The 23,262-nt window shown below is 36.6% G+C and overlaps 1 protein-coding gene across 1 annotated transcript in view; it reads right to left on the bottom strand.

Moving 5' to 3' along the window:
- Window positions 1-23,262, bottom strand: part of Slc9a7 (solute carrier family 9 member A7) — a 140,414-nt gene that overhangs the window by 65,084 nt on the left and 52,068 nt on the right. The window contains exons 2-4 of the mRNA XM_040276594.2: window positions 10,606-10,805; window positions 8,149-8,226; window positions 1,624-1,700 (exon numbers count right to left, since the gene is read on the bottom strand). Coding sequence (XP_040132528.1) covers window positions 1,624-1,700; window positions 8,149-8,226; window positions 10,606-10,805 — 355 coding nt within the window. The remainder of the gene's footprint in view (window positions 1-1,623; window positions 1,701-8,148; window positions 8,227-10,605; window positions 10,806-23,262) is intronic.

Here is a 23,262-nt window from a genome sequence, read left to right as displayed (position 1 = left end):
TTAGGTAACCTGTTGGCTCTTCAGTAATTTGTTCTCTCTTAAAGAACAAACCCAAGCCCCTCCTTTTTTGATAGAATAAAAGATCCCTACCTTTATCTCCAGGTTTCCAGCTAATTTTAAAAAAATCAAAGTCCTTGCTATATTCAGATTTTCTTAGTTTTTACCTAATGTCCCTTTTCTGCTCTAGGACCCTACCCAGGCTGCCACTTGATATTTAATGATCAGATCTTTTTCTTCTCTTCTTGGATGTGACACAGTTTTTCAGACATTGCTTGTTTTCTGATGACCTTGGCAGTTCTGAGGAGTACTAGGCAGATATTTTGTAGAGTGTATTTCAACTGGGATTTACCTGATTTTTTTCATGGTTAGACTAAGGTGATGCATTCTAGGGTAGAAGAGCAGGGTAAAAAAGTGCCTTTATCACAAACATCAAGTGTACATATCACTTATCATCATTGATGTTGACCTTGATCTTCTGACTCAAATATTATCTTCCACATTTTATTCACTTTTAAAGTTACCCTTTTTTCCTCACCCACACTTAAAGTGAAGTTGGGTTGAGGAATGTAGCTTGAAGGGGATGTATCTACACAAATTATCTGGAATTCAGCATAGATTTGCCTCTTCTCAACCATTTCTTTATTCATCCAATCATTTATTTATATCAGCGTGGACTCAGGGATATTTCATATTTTGGTGATAATCTAATACAATGTCATTGATTTTGTTATTCTTCAGCCATAAAGGGGATTGTCCATTATAGGAGCTTTCAAGCTAGCACTTGTATCCCTTTGAGATGCTCTACATCCTTGTGTCTATCTGTTTGACTTTTGAGTACTTCTTTATTTTCAGGCATTACAAGATGCTCCATTTTCATGTATGTCTCCTGTCCTAGCCCTAGACTAAGCCTTTTTTTTTTGTTTTTATCAAAGAATGATATTAGAAACCAAGATATGGGAACTGGGCACAATTTTATTTCATTTTAATTAGTCTTAATTTAAATAGTCACACCTGGCTAACAACTACCATACTTGATAGGGTAGCTCTCAATCTTGTCATCAGTCACAAACATCAAAATACTGGACTCTATCATCAGTCATAGTTGTGATAGCTATAAATTTTCAATTAGGGCTTTTCCATTCATGGGGTTTGTAAGTTGTTAACTTAAAACCTTCTTTAAATGGTTGGCTTCCCATTTGCAAGTTCAGCTGATCTGGTACCAGCCAAAGATTCCAGTGTTTGAACATATGAAAGACTGCCTGGTTACCTGTGCTATAATAGCATCTAAAATAAAGACTTAAGAAAAACTTAGTGACTACTAGGTTATCCTTAGGATTCTTCATTAAGTCTCTAATGTTTTTGGTATTAAAAAACATATTTGTTACAGAAATCTAGTTAACATCTTACAACCAAACATGTATGTATATTGTCTAAATAAATGTAATCATTGTAAACTTCCATGTGACCTAGAATTTTGTTTTTACTTTGGAACGGGAGGGATTTTTTGTTTACAAGTTCATAAAAAAATAAAACTATTTTAAATTACTGGGCTCTGTGTTCCCAAATGGATCTCATCTCTTTAGGAGGCATATCACTTTGGTTATATGACAGAGATTCACTTACCCAATAATGAAGCAAGAAACAGCAGTCCCCAAGAAGGCATAGGCCAAAATAGAGCCAAGATTTCTGAAAAAGTGTCTCTAAATCAAAAAAAAAAAGGAATTACATTTTTATGTTTGACAGCAAGCATAAGAAATACATTTAGAAGTCTTTAAAAATGAAACTCCAGGGCTGGGGTTATGGCTCAGTGGTAGAGTGCTTGCCTCATAGGTATGAGGCACTGGGTTCAATTCTCAGCACTGCATATAAATAAATGAATAAAATAAAGTCCATCAACAACTAAAAACATATTTAAAAAATTTTAAAAAGTGAAACTCTACTTACTCCTTCCATTATTTCAAACAACTAAATTCACTCCTGAATAATGCTATTTTGCCTTAAACATCATAGTTTTAAAATATCATCTGCATTGCTAATTGCTGAGCAAGCAAGTAAAGACTTAGTAAAGCTTCAGACAAAACTATTCTAGCTTATTATATTTAGTTAAGTGTATATGCATGTATTTATGCATGTATGTGCATAAATAGACCAATAATTTTTATAGTTTTAACCTAAATCATTCTGCTTCATGATGCAGCTAGTTACTTCCAGTTCTGGTGGTACCTGAGATCATCACAGATATATGTACGAAATCAGTAAGTAGGAAAGTACCATCTAAGGAGTTTTCTATTTAATTTAGGATCAGAAAACACAGTCCTAAATATCTATCATGGGACCTGAAACATATCCTTATATACACTTGAATCGATTTGGGGGTTTTTGGAAAGAGGGACAATAGAGACATAAGTGGAGAAATGAAAACAGACGGCTGCATTTATGATGGGTAAATTTATATAGGAAGAAAACCATAACAATATAAGATGTAACAATTATTCAGAAAGAAGTGGTGAAACTGCAATCTTTAATGCTTCTGCACATTTACTACTTACCATAATACTTACCTTAAAATACACACACACACACACACACACACACACACACACACACACACACATTTATGTCATTAGGCCCATGGAAAATTCTAATAATGGGAAAAGTTATGCCTGTTCTTGAGACTGTCAGCCCTGTTTCTTTCTTCTCAAGGCAAAAGCTATTCTCATTTGACAATCAGAACTAAATCCTAATCAAACAAAGGCCAGGAACACGTTAATTTTTTTAAAGGCATCATATCCCCAACATGCCAGTTGAGCAATGTCAAGGAAAAGCAGGGCACAAGAAGAATAACCCAACCTACAACACGCAGCCACCATGAAATAGGACCAAAGAGCTGTCAGTGTCCTCTGGCCAGTGTCACAGATAGAGTCCAAGACTTAGGCTTTGGCCTTCCCCAATACTTGGCCCTATCTGGGGCTGCAAAGAAGATGACAAAGAACATCTAATGTCCCTAAGCCATCTGCTCAGAAGAGAATTATTCAAGGACTTGCCTTGCCAAATGAGGGTGCTGCCTGGACATATTATGAACACATTATGTTTGCCTCTTAATTCATTGTCCCTAATGGTTTTGATGCTAATGCATTCATACACCAGCATTTTAAAAACAGATTTTAAAACAACAACAACTATGAGCCTGCTTCCATTTAAAAACTCCATTAAGGGCTTAAATGAGGAAGTGTTAGGAGTGCATCAAGGACAAGACATGAGACCATGAGAAGTATCCAGGAACAAATTTCAATCCCAGATGTGCTTTCTTTGCAATTCAGCTTTCTTTTGGGTAATCATCTCCAGGATTAGTATGAATATGCATTAGACAAATTCATATTCATGATATTAACCAGAGCACAAAATTAGAAATGCAAATCTACCACCAAAAATACATTCATAATATATTCTAGAAACACACACACACACACACACACACACACACACACACACAAATTATCCATCTTCCATTCATATCTGCTGACATGAACTAAAATTTTACTGTGCCTTGAAGAGATATGCCACTTATTTCTGTAATAGATCTAGTATTTAAATGTGTACTTCACAGTTCTCGAAGTACTTTCACATACATTAGAACATTCAATTCTCATAATGCCCTAGTATGAAATTATTATTTGAACCATCTTATATGAAAGAAACATAAGGCTCATAGGCATGACATGAGTTTCCTAAAGTCATATATCCACCAAATCACAGCTCCAAATTGGAGAGCCAGTCCTCAGACCCCAGTTCGTCGTGTTCTCACTGCATAAGCTGCTCTGCTACTGAACTCCTCAATTCTGACCACTTCTCTCTAGGGGAGAAAGTACAGGGGGTGTGGAATGAAATGCTACATCTTTCATCCTATTCCTATTGGGCTATAATACAGATAAGATGGAACAGAGTCTCCCCTACTATATACCAAATGGCCAAAAGTGACAAAGGAGATGGTGGCATGCATTGGTAAAGCCTTCAAGAAGATTTTTGTTGGTAAAAATCCACCTGATTCCCATTAAGCCTTATATTTATACTCCTTCGGAAACCCTACCTTCTCCCATTTCCCACTGATATGTTTTACATAACTTGTACCTGCACCCATGAGAGGGATGGAGAAAGGAAGTGGGGGACGGGGTGTGTGTGTGTGTGTGTGTGTGTGTGCGCGCACATGCGCATGTGCATATGTGTGCAGTGTTTGGTGGGGGCAGTTCACCAAAAATGAAGGCTTTCATAAATGTATTCTTTACCATCCAATGCCGTGTAAGCAAACTGTGAGGGGTGGCACAAAAACCAAAGCTAATTCCAATGGTAACCTTTTTCAAGTCAGAAAAAAAGCCTTGTCTGCCTGAGGACTATATGTGCATAGGTTAAATGGTCTCCATGTATCCTTTTACAAAGCATCAATTAAATGGTAAAATATTTACTACACATTTATTTGATAATAGGCTTAATCAGAGGTGGCAACCATAGCAAAAACCAACTATTTAAGTACCTTTATGAGGTCTATTTAAAAAAGAAAGTGACTAATATTTGATAATCCAAAAAACTAGCATGTCAAAAACAACTTTGACTGGGAACTGGCACAGCCTGTTATTTGTTTTCCTTTTGAGAAAATAGGGCTGATGAAGAGAAGGTTCTGCAAAAATAAAGTGTTTTTCAAGCATCTGAGTGGCTTTCACAACCCATGATTTGGTATCATTTTAAAGTGACTATTATTTTGATTATACATTAAGATTAGTTATTTAAAATACCAAATTATTCATCACCCATTTGATCTGAAGAAGAATTTCCATTTAGGTGAAGAATAACATTATTTATACTCATAATAACCATCTCCTATTCATTAGGTGTCAACAAGTGACATGCAGTTTCAGATGATTTTGGCAACCTCGTAGATGAAGTCAGAAAAATGATATGGTTTGTTTTATTAGAAAATTTAAATCCAGAGGCAGTGCAGCACAAAGGAAGACCTTGGGCCCTGGAGTCGGACAGAGAGGACATAACCCTGACTCAGTCCCATACCATCTAAGTAACCTCATCTGCACCATTAATCATTCTGAGTTCAGTTTCATCATCAGTGAAATGATGGATGCTACATGTGAGTGCACAAATGTGTTTTGGACTGATGTGCAGAAACCCACAGCCTCCTGCTCCTCAAGTACCCATAGTAGAAAGAGGACTTCTATTCCATTCCTCTCCCAACTCTTTTTTCCACCCTGAAGGTGATGTAGTAAGGCAGAGTCAATTGACCTATGAAAGGAGAAAATGACTTAACCCTGTTGTACAAGGTGGGGAATCATTCCTGCTCCTCAAGCCTTCATGCTGTGAGCAAAAGAGGCAGCCTCTGGCAGTCTCAGCAATTCTATAATCTCTGCATTTTAGCCTCTCTACCTGTGGCTATGACCAAGCCAGTGGCTAAATGGCATCTGTCTTCAATTCTTGAAATGGCTGTAAGGAGATCTGTTATTAACGACTAAGCTATGTACAACACAGGTTAATCAGAGACTTTAGATAATAAATTGATTTTTAATCATGAGTTAATTCCTTGTGTCTCTTTTCTTTCCCTCACACCCTCTTTCTTCCTTCCTTTTTTTTTCGCATGAACACAGGGGCACTTTACCACTGAGCTACAACCCAGCCCCTTTTAAAATTTTCAGACAAGGTCTCACTAAATTGCCCAGGCTGGCCCTTGAACTTTTGATCCTCCTCTCTCAGCCTTCTGAGTACTTGGGATTACAGGCATACACCACCGTGCCTGGCCTTTGTATCTGTTTTCAATCCATTAAAAGTCTGGGGAGAAAGCAATGTGAGCTAACATATAACCACCATCATTTTCTTCCAGTTTCGGTGAGGATTACACAGAATGTATGAAAAACACAAATAAATATGTGCAAAGTTCCTGTCCATAGCAGACACTCCAAAAACTATAATTATATTTGTATCAATTGGAAATAATTTAAAAACTGCAAAATGGCTTTGCCAGAAGAACCAGACTGATAGGCAGGCATTCTCTCATAAAATGATTTAGGAAGTGGTCCCTCCTCTATTTTCTGAGTTTATGTAGAATTGGCATTATTTTGTCCTTAAATGCTTGCTATAGTTTGCCAATGAATCCAGCTTGGCTTATGGTTTTCAATTATGAACTTATTTTTTAAATTAGCATAGGGTTGTTCAAGTTTTCTATCTCTTCTTGGGTTAGTTTTCATAATTTGTCTTTCAAGGAATTTGTCTATTTCACCTGGCTTGTCAAATTTACTTGCATCAAAATTGTTTTTAGTACTTCCTCTTTATCCTTTTCAATTTCTGAAGAGTTTCTAGTAACATCTTCTCTTTCATTGCTAATATAGGTAATTTGTTTCTTTCTTCTTTTTCCCCCCAATAGATCCTAGCATTGTCTAGCTCCTAAAGATATCATTCAGTTTTACTGTCAGCCAATATTTCCCTTTTCTAGACTCACTGAAACAAGAGCTGAAATAACTACTATGGCTTAAGTTATCTCAGGGAAGCCTTTTGGGGGTTCATTTTCCACACAATATTCCATCAAAGGAAGAGGGAAAGAGCCACCCACACTTTTAGTATCTTAAATAACTTGAGGCTTAGGTCTAATATTGGTATCAAACACAATAACCCTCAATAATAATGATTCTATGTTCTTTAAAATTTTTTATTTTGGTAGCCAGTGTGGTGGTGTATGCCTGTCATCCCAACAACTCTGAAGCAGGTAGCTGAGGCAGAAGGATCTCAAGTTTAAAACCAGCCTGCAACTTGGTGAGACCCCATATCAAAGTAAAAACTAAACAGGGCTGAGGATGTATGTCAGTGGTACAGAACCTCTGGGTTCCATCCCTAGTGCAGAAAAAAATTAGAAAAATTATAGATTCACTGAAGTTGCAAAGACAGTACAGATAAGTCCCCTGTACTCTTCACCCAGTTTCCTCCACCGGTTATATCTTATATAATTACAGGCAAATATGAAAACACAGAAAACGACATGGGTACAGTGCATGTGCATAGTTCAATGTCATTTTATCACATGTGCAGATATGCACAACTACTAGCACAATCAAGATACAATACTTGGCTGAAGACGTAGCTCAGTGGTAGAGTGATTCCCTAGTATGCATGAGGTCCTGGGACTGATCCCTGGCACCACAAAAAAAGACATTGTTTAAGATACAGAATTATGGGATTGGAGTTGTGGCTCAATGGTAGAGAGCTTGCCTAGCATGTATGAGGCACTGGGTTTGATTCTCAGCACCATAAATAAATAAAATGAATAAAATAAAGATCCATCAACATCTAAAAATATTTTTTAAAAGATACAGAATTTTTCCATATCACAAAGCTGTCCCTTATGGTATCCTTTTATACTCACCCAACCCTGACCCTCCCACCATCCCTAATATGTGGCAACCACTAATTTGTTCTCCAATCCTATAATTTTGTCATTTCTAGAATGCTATATAAATAAAATCATAGAGTATGTAATCTTTTCAGGCTGATTTTAATAATGACTTCTTGGTCCATCCAAAATGATCAAGAAAAACCTATTGATACTGATACACAGTACCAATATCACAGTATCAATACTGACACCCAGTGATACTGATACTGATACACTGGGTATCAGTATTAATTGTTTGTTTGATCTTATTGCTGAGTACGGTTCCATGGTATAGATGCACCACAGTTTGTTCAGCTATTCCCCTACTTAGAACATTTTGGTTATTTCCAGTTTTTTTGTCTATTATAAGTAAGGTAGAATGAACAGTCAGGTACAGGTTTTGTGTAAATATAAGTTTTCCTTTCTCTGAGATAAACCCTAAGCAATGGAATTGCTGGGTCTTATGGCAAATTCAACTTTAGTTTTATAGGTAACTCCTACTTTGTTTTCCAGAATAGCTGCACCAAGTTACTTTCATACTGGAAGTATAGAAAAGTTCTAGATTTTGAAACACAAATGAATCACTGATCATGAGTCACCTATAGTCTCTGAGTGGGTGCAGAAGACAGTAATAAGGAATCTGAGAGAAGGGAAAAACTGGAAAACTATGCAGGTAAATTAACACAGAGATTCATATGCCTTAAAACATTAGTAGCAAACCTTCTTACCTTCTTTAAACTGTACCCAGCATGAAAAATAATTGGAGGCAGGAGAATGTTGAAAAATACCTCTGGATCAAATGTTACCTGAAAGTTTAAAAAAAAAAAAGTCAACCTTTAGTTTAATGCCAACTAGTGCTATATTATTTGCTCAATATTGAAGTCACGACTGAATTTGAACATTTGGTGTAAATAACATCAGTGTGACAAATCTTGGACTAATCCCAGCAGAAAAATCATGTCTTCCTTGTGGACTGGCATATTCTCCCCACAGCACTTCTGACGTATGATCTTCATGTGTTTTTTAATATTTTTTTTTATTTTTTAGTTTTCGGCGGACACAACATCTTTGTTTGTATGTGGTGCTGAGGATCGAACCTGGGCCGCACGCATGCCAGGCGAGCAAGCACGCTACCGCTTGAGCCACATCCCCAGGCCCTCTCCGTGTGTTGTTTTAACACATGTTAAGACATAACGGTTCAATTCAATGTTAAGAACTCACAGAGAGCTGTGGGCCAATGTTTTTCCACAATAAATGAAAACATCTTGATTTTTATCATCTTTATTATGTCTTAACTGCATTAAAAATATTGTCATGATTATTAACTCTCTGGATCCTCTCATGTAATCCTTTATAGATATAATTCTACTGAATTTAAGTCTCTTGAGTGATCAGCCTTCTGTAATACTTGATGTGGCCTAGATCAAAGTCATTAGTGAGTTTAGTAGCTTCCTGAACATCAACATAAATTCAGTAACTCCAATGGGATGAAACTATCTGTAAGGCTTATTTAAGGAAATCACTCTGAAACTTCTAGACAGCAATGTCTTAACCACATTCCAAAAAGAATTAAATATCTTAAAAACACACTAACCTTTTTAAAGAATTTGTTCATGTGGGTGGATTAATCAGCTTTTATTATAATTAATTATTTTAAATCTTCATTCTAATTATTAAAAATTAGCTTTTCTCTTTAGAAACTGGAGATGTTAATCAGCCTAATTAAAACAAGAGTGATTCTTGCAAGTTATATTTATTCTATCTTCTTGCTAAAAATAAGAATAATTTACAAAAGAGGGAATGTCAGAGTGGGGGTAAATCTTGGGCAGTACCTACCCAATGAGGAACCTGGGCCCATAAATAGTCAGACTTGATGGATATCAAAAAACCAAATAATGTACCCACAAGCACAAGGATTTTCTTATCACAGTTCAATGTTCTTCACACCAACCTCATTGCCTTAATATGCCTGATCTGCCCTCAACTAGCAATAATTATCTCTACCTTGTTTGTTTTCCCACCTTTGCTCTGGTAGCAGAATTTCAAAAAGAAGAGATTTGAATAAATGTTTTTAAGATAAAAAGAGCAGAAGTCAGCTTCATCTTCTATCACAACCTAAAAGGTGAAAATAAGTGGGTATCATTTCCTTGTTTTCCCCTATTCTATGCAATCCAATATGAAGGATTCATGCTGTCATTTCAAAACAGTGATTAGCATGGTATATACACATGGTATATACATTCAGTTGCTTCTAGTTTCACAATGTTAATGGAAATTCCATGCTTTATTATGAAATGAGAGCAAAGAGCACAACAGTACTGCCATTAGGGACAGAGAGAAGATGGTCATAATTAATATTCCAGATAGAGAATAATTTGCTCTAAGGAACAATATATTTGAAGAACAAGAATTTAATTTTTGGAGCACACCTGTGTATAATGCAGGTCATTATACATATTAGCTTTTTCTACATTAAAAGGGGCTTTCCACAACCTGGATTCCCCTGACCTGCTATACAGAAGTCTGTCTAATGATAAGCCCTAGTCTCCAAGGCAATGGAATATGTGTCAATAAGTATAGATCACATTTATCTTTGAAATCACCCACATGAAAAGACACAATATTTTTTCCTGTGAAATATTTTTATTACTCTGATATCAAAGGAAAAAATGCTTAGACTCAAATTCTAAGACAACAAGTTCTTCTTCCCTTAAATATTCTTTGGGCCTTTGGCATCAGTCTTCAATGAGAGTAAGCCCTCAAATATTTGCAGACTATGGGAAAAGAACCACGAAAAAACTAAGAATCACATTTCTGAATTCTGAATAAATAAGTTTAAATGAAATCAATGTTATTTTAAGAAAGAAACAATCTCATCTCTTAACCACAAGGATAAGAAAAAATAGTAAGGAAGAAATGGCAGTTGGAGAAAATAAATGTGAATATACAAACTCACTGCATAATCAGGGGCCCACATCTACAACAGATCCTAACAAGCCCAGGAGGTCATCCACAAATCTGAAAGGTATGAGTAAAATAAGGTTCTTATCTTCTCGTAATGGCCCAAAAGCCTCCTGGCAAAACTGAGAACCAGGAATGTTGATATTCCAGGAGTTTGGAAGGATTTCCATAAGGTCAAGATGGAGCCAAGGAATCAACAACCAGATAACCATATGCCAGCTCACCTTCCGCAGCATGTCGTTCTGTTCTACACTGTTGATCTTGCCAGGGCTGATTTCTCCTTTCAGAGTGTATTCAAAGAACTTCCCACTGACATTCACTAATAAGGTGCTGAAGGCCCTGTCTTCCTGAGTACAGCTGAGTGACTTGTCACGGCCACTGGTGGCAGGGGTGCCATATCTCAAGATCACCCCGACAATGAGTCCTGAAATAGAGTGAGAAAAAAAATCCATCAGGCCTGAGGAAGCATATGAAGAGCATGGCCATAATGCTACCACCGATTTTCAACAAGTAAAAAACACAAAGAAAATCTTAGAAACCAGGTCTAAGGTGTAAATTTTAGGAGTGACTAAATGCATGGTCCTTCAGAAGTGGTTAAGCATCATCTGTTCTGGTCTAATTCAAGTCCTTCAGCCACCAGAAGGACAAGGTAGAATGGTACCTTTGGTGGTTATTATGGCACGCTGAGCAGTGTGCACACTGGGTCATGTCTCATTTCTAAGGCTTATGGTGGAGGAGGATGGGATGATAAGTAGTCAAGTTTTTTTCTGCCCAGGACAGCACAAGACAGAACTGCTGAGCCCTTGATTTTTCCCAGAAGCCTCCCTCAAGCCAGTCCTGCTGCCATCTGCCAGCAAGAACCAGGCTGCTGGAATTTCCAGTTGCTATAAATGCAGCTTGCTTTGCCACACACCAGAGGAAAGCAGGGGTGAAGGCTTTTGATTAGGTCATTTCAAACACTAGAAATCATGGAGAAAGTAATTACACCCCTTGGGAAGCTAAATGCTGCAGTATAAATTTGAGCAGTCATGATTCAGGGGCTGGAGAGCTGGCTTATTGGGGCTGTGGCTATGACACAGCTAAGATAATCAGCTGCAAGTATTTAAGCCTCATTCCCTCAAGGGCTTTCTCACTAGGAAAAATAAAACAGCAAAATCATGTATAAGCATTCAATTCTATGAATAAGGAAGGAGTGCTGCTCCCCTGGTCCTACACATGAGTCAAACAGACCTAAGCAAAAATGATTAAAATGTCGGGGGAGGGGGACCCAAAAAACCATAAATGACTCTTAGACACTTTGCTATAATTTTCTCTTAGGAGGGAAATTTCAGACTTCTAAATTCAGTTCTTTGGCTAACAATATTAAAATACATAATGGTAAAAATGATCTCTCATATCATTTGCCATTAATGGAGAAAGTTATATCAGAAAAAGAAAGAACTTCTTACTATGTTCTATGGGTAATAGTTTCAATCTTGAATGTCTCCCAAAGGCCTATTTGTTAAAGGATTAGTCCTCAGCTTGGTGGAAACCTTCAAGAGGTGAGGCATGATGGGAGGTCTTACACCACTGAAGGTGTGTCCTTGAGGCAAATAATGAGACCCCAAAACTTTCATCTTCCTTTTTTCATTCCCAGTCACAAGATGAATGGGTTGCTCCACCACACATTCCCACCAAGAGGTGCTGCCACAGACCCAAGCAACAGGGCAGGTCATGGACTGTAACTTCCAAAACTGAGATAAAATAAACCTTTCCTTTTCTTAATTATTGCAGGCACTTTGTTGCAGAAAATGAGAACATTTTACATAGTGTATTTGCTTTATCATATCTATTATCAGCAAGACAAATATAAACTTATGAGACATTGTTGAATAGCAAATCATATATAAAATCTAGAGAAACACAGCAGTCCTTTAAACCAAAATGTTTCTGTATTGCATTATTATTATTAAAGACCTTTATTAACAGATGCTTGTAATTTGTTGCTTTTTGTGAAAAAAAAAATCAGTCTTGAAGGTTTTATTCCAGACTTAAAATGAGGTTCTTAATAATCTCAACCTAAGCAGATTAACAATTTATTTTTATTGGTTTTATTTTTTAAATACATGACAGCAGAATGCATCACAATTCTTATTACACATATAGAACAATTTTTCATGTCTCTTTATATAAAGTATGTTCACACCAATTCATGTCTTCATACATGTACTTAGGATAATGATATCTGCAGTGATTACAGTGTGCTGCATATTTATTGCCTAGCACTGGAACTCCACCAGGGCCTGCAATCTTTGCTGCCTATGCTCCCTTTTCTCCTTCTACAACATCAAACTCCACAGATTCTCTATCCTCTATATTATGGAGGTGCTACTTGGGGGTTCTTCTTCTTTGTGGCAATCTATTGTAGAAATACATCAAGTTTGTTGCCATTCCTGTGTGTGGAAACATACCTGTTTCTTATATTGAAGCATTTTACTGTTCCTAAACTTTCACTGCAATGACCTTCCTGTCTCCTATGGGCTGCCATTCCCTCTGCGCATGGTGCCACACTGAGTATCTCAGCCTTGATGCTCATGATTTAGGACTTGATGATGACTGAGGCCAGCTGTGACAATGGTGCCTCCTCCTGAAGCTGCCGGTGGCACTGGTGATAGAGTTCTCTGGGCTTCCCTCTCCAATCCAGATGAAACTCTGAGGTGCTTTTTATTTTTATTTAATTCCCTGGTTAGGCAGTTATTTTCTGATGAAGTTTTACATGAAAAAAGCAATTCCATGGCCCTTCAACCCTCATCATAATACAGAATGATTTCTAAAGCTTGGAGAAGGCTACCTGTAACATGATTTAACTTAAATGTCTTCATCAGTAAATCAAAATAAGTCATTTAAAAATGTATCTTTCTCCCAAGTCAAAACCTGCTTCATGGAACCTACTGTTACTTGACTTTACTAACTTGATTTATTAGCAGAGTTAATGGAAAGACTAAACCATATGGTCCTTACAATAAATACTACTCTAACAAATGAGGAGGTTTATGCTTGCAGACAGGTTCATCCATTATAGGAAATGCTCTTAAAACATCTCCTAGTAATCATCACTATCATATCTAGAATCATTATCAGATGATGAATATTGTTATTTAAAGTTATAAAACCTTTCCTTCTCTACCTAATGCACCCATATTAAAGATGGAAGACACTGAAAGTAATGATGCTGCCCCTTTGTAGATAAAACATAGCAACACAAAACATCACAGCAAAAATTCAAGGTTAACACCATTTGGACAGTTTTGATCAAAAATATACCAAGCCACAGGGCACACCACTAACTCAAGGTACAGTTTTAATAACTCCCCAAACATTTTAGATTCATACTTGTTTGTTATCACTATATTCCATGTCATGATACTGAGTTCACATTTAGTGTTTTCCACTTAAAGAATACTGTAGAGGGGTATTTTGGTGAGAAAATGATAAAGACTAGGAGTAAGTGAATAGCATATTTCATCTGCTGGATCTGAAGACATCCCTGACAGGAACTGTAAATAGATCATAACTACAAGGATTAAATCATGCATGAGGGTTTTTTTTAGCTCCATATTCACACATACATACATACACAGATACACACACACACAGACACACACACAAAATGAACCACAGAAGTACTGATTTAGGGGCTTGGGTTGTAGCTCAGTGGTAGAGCACTTGCTTAGCATGTGTGAGGCACTAGGTTCGATTCTCAGCACCACATGTAAATAAATTTTTAAAAAAGGTTCATCAACAACTATAAGAATATTTAGAAGGAAATACTGATTTGACTGCATCCTACAGCAGAGTCCCAGATTACAAAGAGAAATAACTTATAGTGTATGTGGGCCAGAGAAAAATAGCACAGAAGATGTCACCTGATAAAGACAAAATCACTATTTTTAAAGGTAAATGACTAATATCAGAAAATAATCCAGTTTGGGACTATTTTTTACAGAAAACAAATATGAGTGAAATTCCTTTGATATTTTATGTGGCTAAAAAATAAAATAATGAACTCAAAGATGCAGAAGGTGAGGACTATTTCAATGTATGGGTATGAAAAAAATGCATTTCACAACTGTATTATCACATTCCACCGATGGTTTTTTTAATTTTTAAAGACATAACCAAACAGAAAAAAAACTATATATACTTTATATATGTGCCTATCCAAGAATGAGTAGTACTAGGAAGGAATATAATCATAAGCCAAGTATGGCTCAAAGGGTGATTAAAGAAACTAGGCCCAGTTAGTCTGGTGCCAGTTTTCCTTTTGTGACTAAGATTGTTAGGAGTGCAACTGAACAAGTGGACATGAAGTAAGGTGTAATTCTAGACAGTCATCCACCAGCTGCAATATGTGCATATCTCTATTAATAAGCCTTTGTTAAGAAGAAGGGGAACAGGTGCATGGATGTACTGTTCTCTTCTAGTGAGACCTCACCTTCTCTCTTATAAGCTACTAAGGATAGATGATCACTAGATCACTTTGGTCACCACTTTAGGGTTGTTTAGAATATAATACAGATTGTTCTGAGTTCCAAAGTTTCATTTGAAATGAGAAAAGAAAGCATCCCATTTTGCATCCAGTTACAAAGTGTTTGAAGACAGTGATAATTACAGATTGAGTACCCTTTATCCAAAATGCTTGGGGCCAGTAGTGTTTCAAATTTCAGAGTTGTTTTTGAGAGTTTGGGGTTGGGTTTTTTTGGGGGGGGGCAGAATTTGGAATATTTGCATGGCCTTTAAGAGTTGAGCATCCCTAATCTGGAAATCCAAAATCTGAAATGCTCCAAAATCCAAAACCTTTTGATTTATGCTGGCATGCAAAAAGTCTTGGATTTTTGGAACACTTCAGACTTTGAGATTAGAGATTGTGTTAGTTTTACATTGCTGTGATCAAATACCTGACAAGAACAATTTAGAAGAGGAAAAGTTTATATGGGCTCACGGCTTCAGAGGTCCCATCCAAGGTCAGCTGAAGTCATTGCTCTGGGCCCAAAGGAAAACTGCTCAGGTCAGGATATCCAGGAAGCAGAGAGACTGAGAAGAGGAGTCCTGGACAAGACAAGTAATTCCTAAGGGCACACCCCCAGTGGTTACCCCAGTGACCTACTTCCTCCAGCCATGCCCCAATCTATAGTTACTATCCAGCAATCCATTCCAATGATAAGAGTATGCTTTCATAATCTAATCATTTTACCTCTGAATATTCCTTCATTACCTCAAACATAAGGTTTTGGGGGGATACCTCATAGCCAAACCATAACAAGATGAACAAACTCTATTTCTTTTTTCATTTAGTTATTTTTTATTATTTTTTAAAAATTTATATGACATTGGAATGCATTACAATTCTTATACATGTATACAGCACAATTTTTCATATCTCTGGTTGTATACAAAGTATGTTCACACCAATTTGTGTCTTCATATATGTACTTTGGATAATGATGACCATCACATTCCACCATCATTGCTAACCCCATCCCCCTTTCCTTCCCCTTCCACTGTATTTCTTTTGTTGTTTTTGTTGTTGTTGTTAATTTATTAATTGTATTGAAATATTTCAATAGAAATAAAAGAAACAAAGGAACAAATAGTTATTAGAAAAATAAATACAAATCTACAATAATTATGTAAAAAGATACACACCACTGACAAAGAAATATAAATCAAAATGAAAGAGGCACTTACTAGATTGGCAAAGATTTAGGTAATTTGATAATATCCAATGTTATGTAAGACATAGAGAAATGAACCTACTTAAAAGTGTTGGCAGAAATGTAAATTGACATAATCTTTGCCAAATTATTTTGGTAAAACTGGACAGATTACTTAAACCCTGTATAAAGGAAATCTAATGACATTATTTATTCATGACAAAGTTATTGTGGTATGTCTAAACACATACCACAAAATATTTTATCTCATTATCTGGATGTCAACTATATTTATATTGGTTGTATGCACAGAAGAGTTAAACTTAATGATTTATATGATTATTTCCTTCAAACTGTATTTCCAATCCAATGAATAAAGAATCCAACAGATTCCAGCATTGATAATTAGTTTTCACATTTGGGGGTCATTTACATGACTGGTTTTAAGAATGAGTGCTACAGATCTTTTCAATGCCTTTGTCTACTTGTTTTGTTTGTTATGCAGCCATGCTATTCATTGATTTATTAAAACTCATCAAGGAGAATTAATTCAAAATATTTTGTTGCTTGTTTTGAAAAATGCAGTCAGTGAAATATTCATTTTGTTTATTGGTACTGGGGATTAAACCCAGAGGTGCTTTACCACAGAGCTATACCCCCAGGCCTTTTTATTTATTTATTTACTTTTTGAGGTATAAATTATTGAGGCTGCCTCAAACTTGCAATCCTCATGCTTCAGCCTCTAAAGTTACTAGATTACAGGCCTATACCACTGTGCCTGGCTGAAACACTCACTTAAAAACAATTTTATTGAAGTACAATTTATATGTCATAAAATTCATCCATTTCAAATGTATAACTCAGTGATTTTTAGTATATTTACAGAGGTGTACAACCATCACCCCAATCTGATTTTGTAATATTTCCATTCATAGTCATTCCCTGTTTTCTACCCCCATCCCCAGGTAATTACTGACCTAGTTTCTGTCTCTAAAGATTTACCTTCTCTGAACATTTCATATAAATGATATCATATGATATGTGGTCTTTTTGTGTCTCATTTCTTTCAAAGTTCATCCATGCTGTGGTATAGATCAGTACTTCGCTACTTTTATTGCTGAGTAGTATTTCATTGTATGGCTATACCACATTTGCTTATCCTTTCAACAGTTGATGAACATTTGCATCGTTTCCCCTTTTTGTTATTGTGAATAATGCTGCTATGAACATTTGCATACAAATCTGTGGACATATGTTTTCATTTCTCTAGGGTATTAACCAAGAGTAGACTGCTATGTCATATGGTAAATCTGTTTAATACTTTAAGAAACTGCCAAACTGTTTTCCATTTGGGAAACTGTACCATTATATACTCCCACTAGCAATGGGACTTATAGTTTGTTTACAGGCTCAATAACAGTTATCATTGTCTTATGATTATACCTATTTTAATTTTTTTTACATTGGCAACTTCTTTAATATCTAGAGACTTGATATTATAAAACCAGGGCTACTTTGTCCATGTTATATAATATGCACAGTAGAGCAAAATTAAATGAAATGTACATTACAGGGCAATGGACAAGCTTAAGTTTTCTAGCACACTCTAACAAAACATCTTCGCAACTTCTTCCCTCTCACCTCCTTCAACCTAACGAACAAGTACAGAGAGTACACTGTTCAGAGGTGGTTTAACAATTCCAAACTCAGTATTTCCCATCCGTTTTTAAAACTTATGTACAAGTTTTACTCTAATTCTTCTGCTTTTAAATAAATCAAGCACTTCTAAACATCTAGAAGGACTAGATATTCCACATAAGAGCTTGTCCACTGTGCGTACAGCACTGTACACATGTAGCAATGGTTATAATCTGAAGTATCTTCTAATATGACCATTTTGTCTTTGAACCTTCCCCTTTTCACTTCCTTCTCTCTACCTTCAATCCAGTGGACAAGTATAGGCATATGTTATGCTTAGAGATGGTTGAAAAATTCATATCCAGAAGTCATTTATAGAGGACAAGCTTTCCTATGAATTTCAACACAAAATGTACAAAATGTGCTAATCTTACTAACTACTTAGTCATACACTGGCAACCTCTTTAACATTTAGAGACTAGATGTTACAAAATCAGGACTCATTTGTCCATTATATACACTATATACAGAGCAAAACAAAATGCACAAAATATTCATAAAACTGATGTCTGAGAATATCCAAGTATGGCTGCACTAACATATTTCCTTTTGCAATTCCCTCCAACCTCCTCCATATCACTGAACAAGTACAGATGGTACTGTACTTCTCACAGAGGTGGTTTAACAGTTCCATTCCTCAAAGAGAGTATTTCATATGAATTTTAGCATATTTTTAGATATTTAGATTTTAGATATTTTAGATATTTACATGATTTGCGATGATATTTCATATGACTTTAGCTTTTTTACTACCTCTACATTTAACATACATCAGGCACTTCTAAACATTTTGACAGAGTAGATGTTTCAAGTAAGAACTCAATTTGTCCACTATGTCCATGATAGTCTTGAATAAACTGCACACATGTAACAATAGTTCTAATTTGAAAATGAAGTCTTCAAAATATGAGCATTCTGGCCCTTCACAGACTCAGTGGGCTATAGTGCTTAAATTTTCAGAAGACAATCCTTCCTGGGAATTTTAACACAAAATCCACAAAATCTATTTACTAACTGTTATAAATTAGATATGAGGTGTCCCCCAAAAGCTCATGTGTGAGACAATGCAAGAAGGTTTAGAGGAGAGTGATTGAGTTAGAAAAGCCTTAACCCAATCAGTGAATGTATCCCATGACACAATTAACTGAGTGGTAACTGAAGGCAAGTAGGGTATGGCTGGAGGAGGTGGGTCCCTGGTGGCATGCCTTTTGTGGTATATATTTTGTATCTGGTGAGTGGAGTCTCGCTCTGCTTTCTAATCATCATGTGAGCTGCTTCCCTCTTTCACACTCTTCTGCCATGACCTTCTGCCTCACCTCAAGTCATGAGGAATGGAGCTGTCTATGGACTAAGACTTTTGAAACTCAGCCCCCAAATAAACTTTTCCTCCTTTAAAATTGTTCTTGTCAGTTCTTTTAGTCACAGCAACTGTGTCCGTACCTCTGCTGGCACAACAAAAAACAGACTAAAACACCAATTCTACTTTTGTCATACACTGCCAACCTCTTTAGCATCTAGAAAGAGTAAATGGACATAAAGACTCATTTTCCTTTATATACACTATGCACGCAGCACAATAAAATGAAACACACAGATTAATTTGTTTACTCTTGCCTCATTACAAGTACATTGGTATGGCGCTGTGGACAACCAGCACACAACATGTACTACTCAACAGGGTATCTGGCTATTGCCCCCTCCCTAAAACATCTCATAAGACTTTTAACAGGGCTGGGGATGTGGCTCAAGCAGTAGTGCGCTCGCCTGGCATGCGTGCAGCCCGGGTTCGATCCTCAGCACCACATACCAACAAAGATGTTGTGTCCGCCGAGAACTAAAAAATAAATATTAAAAATTCTCTCTCTCTCTCTCTCAAAAAAAAGATTTTTAACAAAAAGATCTTTACAAAATGTGTTGTATTTTACTACTTCTACTTTTAACATATATCAGGCATTCCCTAAAGAATATCTTAAAAACAAACAAAAGGAAAATGAAAATAAAAAAGCATACACCACAGTTTGAACAAAATGAGGTGATAAAGCCAGCCTCAGCAACTTCGTGAGGTACTCAGCAACTTAGTGAGACCCTGTCTCTAAATAAAATATAAAAAAGGTCGGGGGATGTGACTAAGTTGTTAAGCACAACATAGAGGAGGAAAAGCTTGTTTGGGCTCACAGTTTCAAAGACTTAATCCCTGATCCACTGACTCCACAGCTCTGGGCCCAAGGTGAAATAGAACATCATGACAGAAGGATATGGTATAAGAAAACACCTCAGGACATGACAACCAGGAAGGAGAAGGAGGGGGGGAGGGGGAAGGGGGGAAGGGAGGAGGGGGGAGAGGGAGAGAAAGAGGGAGAGAAAGAGTGTGCATTCTGCTTACCAAGGACAAAAAAGAAACCCCAAAGTCACACCTCCCCATGACCTATCTCCTCCAGCCACACTCTACCTGCCTACAGTTACTGCCCAATTAATCCATATTAGTGGATTAATTCACTAATCAGTTTATGACTCTCATAATCTAATCATTTCACCTCTGAGCATTCTTGCTTTGTCTCCCATATGAGCTTTGGGGGAACACCTCATATCTAAAACATAAGAGTACCTTTTTCAAAAAAATCAACTGAACATAATAGTTTATTTCTGGAGCTGGTGAGAGAAACAAGATCTGGTGGTCATCATAGTTCACTCCATCTGCCTGAAACATGGAACTAGAGAGGATGGGAGCAGTCCCAAGTCTAAACGCCACATACACCCATTGTTTTACCAAGATGCAGTAAATTTTCTTGAATAAATACCCCCCGGTTTGTTACTCAATCACTGGTCAATTTTCATAGACTTTAAATTGTTATTTTTGACATGTTTTCCAGTTTTATTGCCCTGTTTGAGGAGATGATTTGTTGAACTCATATGGCCATTCCAAAGTCCTACTATAAATCATGTACCCTCACTATCTGTATGAGCACAAACAAGAGAATTTCTCCATGCTTGTTATTTTGCTAGTTTATACCACTATTTTACAGAAAACGCTGGTTGTGTATGTTATAGCAAATTAATTCTAATGCATTTTGTCACTTTATAACAATTTTCCTGATATATTTACTTTTTCTGGTAGTAAATGGAAAATAAAGTAATAAAAAGGAGAAGAATCTGGTAGATTTAGTGACAGAAAACCTGGGTTTGTAAATTCACTTTTTACTTAGCTGCCATCCAGTGCATGGTATCTCTTTGCTACTCATTTCTAAAATTGGGCTGTTGTAAAAATGCAGGGGGAACATGTTATACCAAAACCTTTATAAATTGTCAAAGGCTGCACAAATGCTGCTTTTTATAAGCCCTAAAGAAGAGTTATTTTTCCTTGCATTACCTCTATTGCTATAAAAAAAATTGCCTATTGGGGAAACAGGAATTAGGAAGGGAAGTGATATATGGGAGGAGCAGTAGGAAAAATACCCCTTTAGAAAAGTCACTACAGACTCCCTCTCTTGTTGAACTTATCCTGTCCAGTAGAGGGACAAGATACCATAACTTCCTTATTTGCCCATCTAGCAGCTTTCTGGGTGTCAATAAAATGAGCATTTGTGTGACAATTTACAGCTAAAAAGGGTTTTGACTAGAGGGAAATTTCAAGGTAGTCATCATTCTCTATCTATAAATGCTGATTCTATTTTAGAAGATTCTTCGAATCTAAATCCCACAGTACATAACAGCCAGTAATAAAACAATACAGTCTGGGCTGGGGCTGTGGATGAGCGCTCTCAGTGGTAGAGCGCTCACCTGGCATATGTGAGGCACTGAGTTCAATCCTCAGCACCATATAAAATAAATAAATAAAGGTATTGTATCCATCTACAACTAAAAAAAAAAATGAATGAATAGGGCTGGGGTTGTGGCTCAGCAGAACAGTGCTCACCTAGCACGTGCAAGGCCCTGGGTTTGAGCTTCAGCACCACATAAAAATAAATGAATAAGGGTATTCATTTATTTCATATATTCATATATATATATTCATATAAACATTTTTTAAAACAATAAATGGAATGGATTCAAACTAAAAAGCTTCTTATGAGCAAAGGAAACAATCAATAATGTGAAAAGAGAGCCTACAGAATAGAAGAAAATCTTTTTTTAATTTATTTTTTTCAGTTTTTCGGTGGACACAACATCTTTCTTTATATGTGGTGCTGAGGATTGAACCTGGGCCACATGCATGCCAGTCGAGCGCACTACCGCTTGAGCCACATCCCCAACCCAATAGAAGAAAATCTTTACCACATGCACCTCAGGGTATTAATCTCCAGGATATATAAAGAACACAAAAAACTAAACACCAAGAAAACAAATAACCCAATCAATAAGTGGGCTAAGAAACTGAACAGATGAACAGACACTTCACAGAAGAAATACAATCAATCAATAAATATATGAAAAAAATGTTCAACATCTCTAGCAATGAGAGAAATGCAAATCAAAACTATTCTAAGATTTCATCTCACTACAGTCATAATGGCAATTATCAAGAATACAAGCAACAATAAGTGTTGGTGAAGATGTGGGGAGAAAGATACACTCTTACATTGCTTGTGGCACTGCAAATAGGTTCAACCATTCTGGAAAGCAGTATGGAGATTCCTCAGAAAACTTGGAATAGAACCACCATTTGCCCCAGTTATCACACTCCTCGGTTTATACCCAAAGGACTTAAAATCAGCATACTACAGTGATGCAGCCACATCAAAGTTTACAGAAGCTCAATTCACAACAGCCAAACTATGGAACCAACCCAGATGCCCTTCAATAAATTAATGGAGAAAGAAAATTTGGTATATATATACAAACTAATATTACTCAGCCTTAAAGAAGAATGAAATTATGGCATTTACAGATAAATGGATGGAGCTGGAGAATATCATGCTAAGCAAATCAAGCCAATCCCCCCCAAAACAAGGGCTGAATATGCAGATGCTAATTCACAATAAGAGGGAGGTTAGGGAAGAATAGAAGTACTTTGGATTAGGCAGAGGGGAGTGAAAGGAGGGGAGGAGGTAAGGGGATAGGAAGGACAGTAGAATGAATTGGACATTATTACCCTGTGTGCATATATGACTACACGACTGGTGTAATTCCACATCACATACAACCAGAAGAATGAGAAGTTATCTGCCATGTAATAAGCTTAACTCAACAAGAAAAACACAAGTCACTGATTTTTATTGCTAAATGTCTTTAATGCATTTGGGTCACTTAAATTCAGGTGATCTGTATTGTATTGTTAACAATAATTTTTCAGTATTGCTTGAGAGTCAACCCTGACACTAAACCACCTGAAATTGAGATCTGAGGCCCATCACAAAAAGACCCACAGGTCCTATCTGTTTTTCAAAGGATAAGCCCTCCCCCTATGTTTCTTAAACATATACAGAATGGCTGTAGTAGCCCTATATTCATTTTATCCAGACTTCATGCCACTGTAAAATGTCACAGTTGGAA

Source organism: Ictidomys tridecemlineatus, chromosome X (genome assembly GCF_052094955.1).
Source record: "Ictidomys tridecemlineatus isolate mIctTri1 chromosome X, mIctTri1.hap1, whole genome shotgun sequence".
Classification (NCBI taxonomy): Eukaryota; Metazoa; Chordata; class Mammalia; order Rodentia; family Sciuridae; genus Ictidomys; species Ictidomys tridecemlineatus.
The sequence above is the reverse complement of the archived record's forward strand: the minus strand, read 5'-3'. Positions and strand labels throughout refer to the sequence as shown.